The sequence below is a fragment of the Cottoperca gobio genome, chromosome 1, assembly GCF_900634415.1.
Source record: "Cottoperca gobio chromosome 1, fCotGob3.1, whole genome shotgun sequence".
Classification (NCBI taxonomy): domain Eukaryota; kingdom Metazoa; phylum Chordata; class Actinopteri; order Perciformes; family Bovichtidae; genus Cottoperca; species Cottoperca gobio.
This window is the reverse complement of record NC_041355.1, coordinates 12,379,023-12,388,385: the sequence shown is the minus strand read 5'-3', so window position 1 is coordinate 12,388,385 and position 9,363 is coordinate 12,379,023. Positions and strand designations below refer to the sequence as shown.

Here is a 9,363-nt window from a genome sequence, read left to right as displayed (position 1 = left end):
CTTATAAAGGGAGGGGTGAGCGGAGGGCTATTCAGTTGGTTTGAATTGGCCCAATTCCACCAACACATTAGGATGTATTGTCTGGGTGCCATGAGCGTCATACAACATTACAATGTGGTGTCTATCCATCAAGTGGATGTTTCACAGGATAAGTGAAAACTTTGACCTGCTGGTGGCACTATAGAGCAAAGGTTAGGGAATCACATCAAGATTCATCATATCTTGTCGGAGACAGCTTTTCACCCCGGATGGAAGGTGAATACTGTTAATAAGCTAGTGGCATAGAAAGCAGTTTTCAAAGTTTCAAAGTACCCGGAGTTGCATTTGAAACAAGTGTGTATTTATGGGCACCAGTATTTCTTGTAATGTCTATACTACATGTAACAAATAAATAAACCTCATCTCCTGCTTAAAACAGGGGAATTTTGGGTTTTACTTAGAAAATGATTCAGTGTGGAATTTTTAAAGAACAATGATATTCTTAACATGATAACATAACTCATGTCCTTCCTCAAAAATATGGCATCAGAAGCCACTAGTTTTTTCCTTCTGTATTTCACATGCGTCATTGTATTTTAGGATTAGGCCATGTTTTTATAATGTTGTGCACCTCGTCACTCGTCAAGAGGAGGCTCTTCAAGACAAAGTAATAGGCAGGGCCCCCTCAAAGATCTGCAGGATTTACTACTCCTCTATAACTTCACTGACAATAAGGTACTTATTTTGATGAATTGATTATGAAATATATCAATTCATAATTTCGCCAGGTGTAAGTGGATGTAATGTTTCCATACCAATGTGATTTAAATCTGTACCCTTATCCTTGTTTGAAATATTTACCACCTTGAGATTAATTAGATTTATATTGTTAATTCTCCTCTATGATTGAGTCCCTCTGCAAACTAAACTACTTCTGCTTCTCAGAGATTCAAGTTTGGAGTTGTTGATACAGTTAATAAACAACTTGTTCCATCTATCAGTGACCTAATTCTTGTTCCCCATTATCCAATTTCTCTTTTCTTTTCTCATATGCAGACGTGGCGGCGTCAAACGTTTCCCACACTTTAAATCGACTTCTTTTTACATAACAGAGAACAAGCTTGTGTGTAGACTCTAATGAACTTTGTTTCAGGCCACATAAAAAGGCCTGAAAACAAAAGGCCAATCTATGATTGTATTTAGTCTTTATTTCCACAACAAACAATAACATAATAAGATTTTATCAACAACGCAACAAAAAGTAATGACGTGCTTCATCATCGTAATAATATCCCATGACACTATTACTTTAATAATCTTCCAGCTATATTAAACTCTGTTTGACTCACAACAGTTGAACATCTCACTGTATCAGATAGATTTTAATTCCTCCCCCATTTTTATTATATCACAAACAATGAAGTCCTATATTTTCATTATGTTAATTGTAAGAAATTAAGATACTTATGTGACATGGTTACATCTTTCTCACTGATGTTGCAACTGGTACAGGTGGGGCTAATTTCAAAGACTTTATATACTGCCTGCTTGCTTAATTAATAATAATACATCATCATTTATTAGTGGATTCTTAAGTACAGTACTTGAATAAATATAGTTACATTCCACCACTGATTATAAAGCTCATTTACCACATCCTGATGACACTGGATGATATTCTGTATTTACTGTGTCTCCATTAATGACTCAGAATCTTTTTTTCATGTGGGTTACTGAGACACAGGCGCACCATTGATTCTCATACCGCACCCCACCAGTGGACTCCAAAGAAGGAAATGTGTTTACTGTTTCAACTTCCCCCAATCGTTCTGTCTTTAAGAGGATGTAAAACGTATTAAGAAAACAGAGCGAGAGAGAGAGCAGCCCATGCTTATAGGTGCTTACTACTTCTCACTGTATTCAGTCTCCTTCTTGTGTCAAAGATGCAGGTTGTTAGTGGTGGACAATCACTTTGGATATATACTCTGCTTATCACTTCTCTACAACTTTGGGGTAAATATCATACTAGGGCTGTTTCTAAATACATTATTCTCATCGTTATTTCTATTGTTTTGTCTAACTAAAACATATACAATATGTTTCCACTAGAAATATCTGTTTACTGTTTTTTAGGAGGGGATAAAGAAGAAGTAAACAATGGCGAAACAAATATATAATCATTTACAAAAAAACAATTTCGTCTGTTGTAAATTCACTAGATATTGAAGTTAAAAGCACTATGTCTATTTCAGTTTCATGTTCCTTTGTCATTTTCTCATCAGCTGCAATCACAGAGTTGGGTACAAAGTGAGAGTCACCACATGTCGCAATCACAGCAGTGTTTTTGCATGCCTGTTTACGGACGTTCCACCTCAAAAGGAATTTGTGAAATTCAACTGATTCTTGCAATGTGTTATACCTAGGAAGACTTTCAGCTTCCACTTCCTCTACCACTCTTCCGGCACCTAAACTTGACATCTATTCGAGGTCAAAGGACTCAGTGGTTTTGGTCTGCCGGGCCCCAGAGGGTCGCCGAGGGGTTCAGTTCATGTTGTATGAAGTCAGAGAAATGGTAAAAAAAAAACAAATTTGGGGATGTTTTCTGTTGTGTCTTGTGCTACCTCTGGGCTCCTGTGGTTTTATTCTTCTCTGTGTTTCTCATCGTTCATTGAGGTGGACTCTCAGGAGCTGCAGTCTGCTGCTGAAGAGGTTCTGTTCACTGTGAGGGTAAAGGAAGGGGATTCAGTGCAGCTCTTCTGCTGTCTGTACAGGGAACAGGCTGGTCCTTACAGTGTGTTTAGTCCATATTTGCAGCTGGAGCACACAAGAGGTGAGTCTATGTTATTTATAGAAATCTTGCCTATAACTGATACAAAATCTGATTGGACCCTCAGTTTCTTGATGGAAGCTTTGACAAAAAGTAAAAAACATCTTCTTTCTATAAAAACAGAAATGGTCCGGAGAACTCAGAAGTTCAAACACGTGTTCTTTGGTAGGGAACACTAAAGTTCAAACAGAAACAGGTCAAAAAGTTAAACAGCCTTTAATCAGATGCTAGACAATGCGCATACATGTTAAAATGGAGCTGAGTTAACAAGCCACAGATGGCGGAATTTCAGCCGTCTGATTAAAGGACCTATTTTCTCTCTTTCACTTGTAATTCAACCTAGAAACTATTAGTACTGCTGTCTCCATTTGGTTCTAGCACTGGACACTTTAATCTTGTGTATATACAGTATTTATTTAACTATATATGTATGTGTCTTCTTTTTCCTTAATTAGCCATCTACAGGCATTTCATTGTTCTTGTACAGTGACAATAAAAGTACCTTATCTTATGTTAGTAAAGAAGACAAAGCAGAGAGGAGATGTTGTAGGCTGTAGCTCCACATCTTATTAAAAGTAGAACAACAGAGCTTGTAGAGTCTGCTCTGTTCAGTCTGCACGCAGTAGTGATTCTACATGTGGTATAAAATAATAAACACTCCCATCCGCTCCTCTCCAACCCTCAGAACACACTGCTGCATGCAGGTGCTCTCTGTGGTTTCCTATTGTCCTCCGCTCTGTGGGTGTGTGTAGTGGTAGTTACATCCTGCATTTCATATAGAAACCACACACCCGCACACACACACACACACACACACACACACACACACACACACACACACACACACACATATCAAACACAATGTGAACTGTCTTCTAGTGTTGACGGTTACAAGGGGAAGTTTGGCTAGCAACTGCGGCAAACCGAGGTTGTTAGCATTATTGTGGGTTTTACATTACTTTTGTACCAGGGAACGAAATATGTCAAATTAAGAAGGCCACAAATATATAGAGCTAATTGTTTCCCTTGCTGTACTTTCACAGATGACGCTCCTACTCGCTCCATGCCCTCTTTCCCAACTCCAGTCTTGTCTGTGAATCCCTCTACTGGTAGGGTAAAACGTGGGGACATGTTGTCGTTCAGCTGCTCAGTCCCTCTTCTACCCCAGTCCCAGTCCCAGTCTAGATATAACAGAAAACCAGTGGCATTTCTTTTGCTGAGGGCCGCTAAGCGAACAGGGATGACATCTGTAATCCTCCAGCCTTTGGCCAGTCAGATATCAAACCCTGACCCCCAGCCCGGAGTCTTCACTGTGGGGCCAGTGAGGGGAGGAGAGGAGGGCGAGTACACCTGCCTTTACCAGCTCACCAAAAAAAGGGGATTGGTTAATTCAACTGTCAGCAACATGGTTCAAATCACTATTACAGGTGAGGATATCCCACACAGCCCTGTGCTCTCAGGGCCTGCAAACAGGCATCAACAACATTTAGCATATTCTTTTATCAATTAACCAATAAATTGTTATGTTTTCAAAATGTCACAATCACTTGACATAATGTAATTGCTTGTTTTGTCTGAACAACAGTCCAAAATACCCCACCCCACCCCATACCATAATATAAGACAAACAGCAAATATTCACATTTGAGAAGCTCAAAATTCTAATTTCAAAGATTAGTCAAACTACTAATTGATTAACACATGTGTTGCATGACTAATAAACTAATAATTGTACTTCTGGAAATCTTCCTATTTATCTAATCTAGAAACCTGACATATACACAGTATACACACAGTATATACACATGACAGCACCTCTTAGTAATGTTTCTCCTGATTTTGTCTGTTACCAGACGCGTTGCCAGTTCCCACCCTTGTCTTCCAGCACCAGACGGACGTGTGGCATTTGCTTTGCACAGGCTCTCCTGCTTACCCCGGTGCTGTGTTCTCCCTCTACCTGGATGATAATGAATTTCCTGTTGCCACTCAACATGCCACCTTGATCAATCATCATGCCACCTTCTCAGTGCCTGTCCAGGACACTCCAGTGGCTTTTTACCAGTGCCAGTACGATGTCCTCCTGGTAGAGAAATGGAGCAACTCGGAGCGCAGCCTCCCTTTGGCTGTGACCAGAGGTACAGATTTGTACTGTAAGTGTGAGGCTCTATTAAGAGTGCAATTTGAGACAAAATGTGACTGTTTGGTTCTTTTCTTTCAGGAATTCCTCCTCCATCATCAACAGGTACACCTACAATAACATGTCATTACTTCACATGTAGTTTAATCTATTGGGAATTTTGAGTGGCAGTGTCAAACTCATGTTTCTGCTGTAGTAACCATGACTGTCAATACTTCTATATCTCACAATAATGTAAGGGTGTTGTGTGCAGATATGTTCGGTGTGGACTGGCCTCTCGTACTGGGCTCTTTCTCTGTTGTGGTTTTGTTCCTCTGCTCAGTGGCCCTCGTGGTTGTGGTAGCACGCAGGAAAGGTATGCATCTCTGCTGTCTCACATGATACATCCCAGATTGTTTGTCTTCCTTTGTGAAACTTATAGTTTCCTCTATTTCTTTTCCTTTTATTCTTCTTTAAAGTAAAAGCAGCGGCCGAGGAAAAAAAGAAAAGGTATTGTCTTTTTTTTTGTGCTCATTAGTGTTCAAGACCAGTAGATGATCACTGAGTTTGTCCATCCAGTATAATTGTGTCTCCCTAAAGTTATCATAAACGAATGAGAGAGCCATGACACATGTGCAACTGCAAATATTTTCCTCAAGTTGGCGGCGTAACAAACTGTTTAAAACAAAAGTATCATTAAAACATGCAGTGTAAAATTGCTCAAAATCTGCTTAAATATGATTTATAGTATCAAAATGTATAAGAGAAAAGTAGTTTCACTTTAGTGATCCCTCTCCAACAATAAAGATTTCACATAATAGGGTTGCCTTTACACGGCTCCGATTTGGGGTTATCAAGTTGATTTTCATCTAACTTGATAATTGGTATTGTAGTATAACATGTTGCATAACTGTTTTAGACAGGAAGCACAGTTCTGGACTCAAGTTCATGCTAAGGACCATGTTGTTGGTGAGTTTACGATCATATTTATAACTTGCTTACATTTAGCTTCCTTTCATTTCTTTGAAGCGATTTGAATAGTTCTGCAGTATATTGCATGGAACTAAAGAGACATACTGACAAACCACTGCTTTCCATGTTTCGCAGACCTTCCACTCAGGCGTACAAGCTGCACCTCTCAGGTAATTATTAATGAATACCTTAATCTACAATCGGTTATACAAAATCTTGAGTGATTTATCCCCTTTGATTAAGAAATAGCTTCTTTTACCTTTGTACTTTCCATAACAACACTGTGAATTAAAGGATAAGTCTGGCTGGCTCAATACTTTCAGACTTTCACAGTCTGTCTGTGTCCCGCAGCCCCATCCCCATTGGTTCCTATTGGATAATCTAAAACAGCTGGACACATCAGTTCTTGGCAAACAGTACTCAAATAGGAGTAAATACTACATTTTTAGAGTTTCAGCACTTTCAGCAGTGCATTAATATGCATTTTGTGATTTCAGTATTTACAACAGCAGGACGATGTTTGGATACTTCATCAATTCATTGATGGTTTTGGTCTTTTCATGGGATTTGTTGACAATAACAAAAACATCCGCTAAGCATGTTTTACTTTGCAATAGCAATGTTATGCATTTGAACACAAAAATAAGGCAGATCATGTGCAGTTTTCTGAGTCCGCCTCTTTCTTTTGGTATTTCTGGTATTTCTGCAGCCTGTACAGTATGTTTCTCCTGTAGGTTCACTTTGACAAACAACTGTAAACTTCCCTGATCCCTGCTGTAAACAAACACACACATACATGCACAAATAGACACACATACACACACACACACACACACACACACACATACACACACACTGCCAATCACCAAGCATGCTGTCAACCCACATATATTTCTCGTTCGTGCGGTAGCGCAGGGTTTGGGTGTGCCTCTCATTAGCTGTAATCACATTTATTAATTAGCTCGATGACAGCCTCTCATTAGACTAAAGTCTCTCTCCAGACTCTCTCTTTCTCTCTGAGTTACTGAATAGCCATCTTATAGGACAGCATGCTGTCATCGCCAGCTGATGGAAAGACTAACCTGCTATCAGGAAACAGCCACAGCAGGAGCTGAATATTTAACATGAACAGTGATCTGGAGTGTCCTCGTCTTACCTTTAACTTAAAGAGCAGTAATTTCATCAGAAATCACACCTGTTTTTTGGTATATGTTGGTGCTGTTTTATTACACTGTGTCGCTTCACAGATTAGACTGCACTTTGAGTTTTAAAACATATTTAAAATGAAGTCGGTAAACAGTAAGTCAGATGAATTGGTACAACTATATTTATTGAGGTTTGCTTTAGAGAAACACTTCAGCCTTCATCGAGGCCCATATGAAGATGGGAGGTAGGATCTCTCCGGAAAGGACTGAGTTGCTGTAGGAATGCAGGCAGAATCAGACGTTTATGGTGAGTTAAATTAGAACAGGAGGACATAGCAGAATGTAGGAGAACTTTATTTAACTTTTGCTTTGAATAGTAGACGGTTTTTTCTTGAACATTTTTATTTTCGTCTTTATTTGACAGATTAGTGTAGAAGTGGAGGAGAGCGAGAGAGAGTCCCAAGGCTGGACTCAAACCCAGGACGATGCTGTTGTAAATCATGTGCTGTAACCACTCGGCTACCAAGGCACTCCATTAACTCAATAGTTAATAATTATATTATTTATTACTCCAAAGACTAAAAGCATATTTCATCTACAAAACAATGCTGAAAAAGAAGAATGTAGACCCCATCATGTTCTTGGAGTTTCCGAAAATGGGACATTTTAGGGATGATATATCGGCAGTGATGAAAGCGATACTAGGGCATGAAATACCCAAGATGATGTGTTGTAATTAGATACCCAGTCACAGAGGAACCTGTTCAAAAGTAAAAGCAGTGGTATGATATGTACGATCTCAAATGAAATGACATTATGCTGAGATCTTTAACATCTTGTATGTGTGTGTTCTGTGTGTGTTTGTGTGTGTTTTGTGTGCAGGAATGGGCCAGTGTAGACACAGAGACAGCCTCCAGATCCCCTTTATGGAACTCACTCTCCACATTCACAAGCCCGATCCATTAGAAATGTTAGTGTTTTCTCTCTCTCTCTCTCTTTCTCTCTCTCTCTCTCTCTCTCTCTCTCTCTCTCTCTCTCTCTCTCTCTCTCTCTCTCTCTCTCTCTCTCTCTCTCCTCTCTCTCTCTCTCTCTCTCTCTCTGTGTTTATACTTTATTCAAGTATATCAATGTAGCATCAGCTGGAGTTACACAGCAGGACAGGAAGGACTATTTCCTCAGTTCTTCTAAAATTGTACAATTTACAGGATGTTTGTTTGACCTTACATGTTATTGAGCCAGTACATCTAAATACAGATGTTATTATCATTATGAAGTAAGAATGAAGTATGAATAACTTACCTTAACTTACTTTAAGTCATTTTGTAGTGCTATTAGCAGACTTGTTGTACGTTCCAGCATAAGGGGTGTCACGATATACCGGGTAACTGCAATATCAATCTAGTTTATTGTAAATCCATTAGGACAAAAGCGTCAGTAAAATGTGTTCTAAAAAATTCAATATTGATATTTAATACTACAATATGATATATCATGTAAATAATACAGCTACTATCACACTTTTGTACAGTTTCAGACTCTCGCTCCGCCTTCATACACCCGTATATTGACTGTAATTATTTTGCCAAAAATCACACAAAACGCAAAATAAACAAAGTTAAAGATGTATTTGTCTGATTTGACTATTATTTGATTGTTTGACTTTTTATTTATTTATAGATACCGCGATAATGTCTTTATTGTGACGATAATTGTGTAGTGAAAATCTGATATTGTGACAGCCCTATTGAGCACCATCAACATTATATAAAATCTACATCTGGTCATGGTAATAATTATAAAGTTTATTTATACAACAATTACTGTATCAAAACATGAGATTTCAAACGTGCTTTACAAGGGGTACAGATACAATGTGAGCATATATAAACTTGTTACAGATTTATTTACCCATGCAACACATTGTGTAGTGAATGTGGAGGAAAAGACAACTTTCCAAAATTGTCTCGCTGTAATTTTGCTAAATATTCAACAGAGGGCACCATTTAGATATAATTGAAAGTCAAAAGCAAACCTACAGTACAGCGTGACATAAGGATTGTCCTTTCTTTCAAGTTGTTCTCATTTATAATGACAAAACATGTCCCGTGTTCAGTGGAACAATATAACGTACACTGGTGTATCCACATAATGCATAATAATGTGCAGCACTTCAGGACATTATGATTGAGCCTTCATATCTACAGTTTGTTCGTCCTACAAGCTAAGTGAATGTGCTGAGACTTTAATACAGAGCGAAAATAAGAAAGTAAAAGGACCCAGGAGGGAGAGACACCTTCCACCTGTTTATATTTATGTTTATGGTT

General features: G+C 38.6%; 1 protein-coding gene across 3 annotated transcripts; it reads left to right on the top strand.

The window, feature by feature from the left end:
• Nucleotides 1–1,853: 1,853 nt before the first annotated feature.
• LOC115012641 (uncharacterized) lies at nucleotides 1,854–8,663 on the top strand. 3 transcript variants are annotated; one of them, XM_029438543.1, is made up of 11 exons: nucleotides 1,854–1,992; nucleotides 2,407–2,551; nucleotides 2,653–2,809; nucleotides 3,850–4,233; nucleotides 4,660–4,941; nucleotides 5,025–5,048; nucleotides 5,197–5,298; nucleotides 5,402–5,432; nucleotides 5,842–5,891; nucleotides 6,030–6,064; nucleotides 7,922–8,663. In XM_029438543.1, the coding sequence occupies exons 2-11, from the start codon at nucleotides 2,528–2,530 to the stop codon at nucleotides 8,003–8,005; spliced, it is 1,173 nt and encodes a 390-aa protein (XP_029294403.1). In that variant the 5' UTR covers nucleotides 1,854–1,992; nucleotides 2,407–2,527; the 3' UTR covers nucleotides 8,006–8,663. The 3 variants fall into 3 exon arrangements, with proteins under 3 accessions (XP_029294403.1, XP_029294242.1, XP_029294317.1); XM_029438382.1 differs by having other exon boundaries at nucleotides 1,863–1,992; nucleotides 2,403–2,551; XM_029438457.1 differs by having other exon boundaries at nucleotides 1,863–1,992; nucleotides 2,403–2,551; nucleotides 7,242–8,663.
• Nucleotides 8,664–9,363: the final 700 nt, after the last annotated feature.

What these genes read in the sequence shown, in the direction of transcription:
- LOC115012641 (XM_029438382.1), top strand. Translation starts at nt 1,923, where the DNA reads ATGCAGGTTGTTAGTGGTGGACAATCACTTTGGATATATACTCTGCTT. An exon ending in TCCTCCTCCATCATCAACAG is followed by an intron (nt 5,049 to 5,196) that starts GTACACCTACAA and finishes TGTTGTGTGCAG; the next exon opens with ATATGTTCGGTGTGGACTGG. An exon ending in GCCGAGGAAAAAAAGAAAAG is followed by an intron (nt 5,433 to 5,841) that starts GTATTGTCTTTT and finishes TAACTGTTTTAG; the next exon opens with ACAGGAAGCACAGTTCTGGA.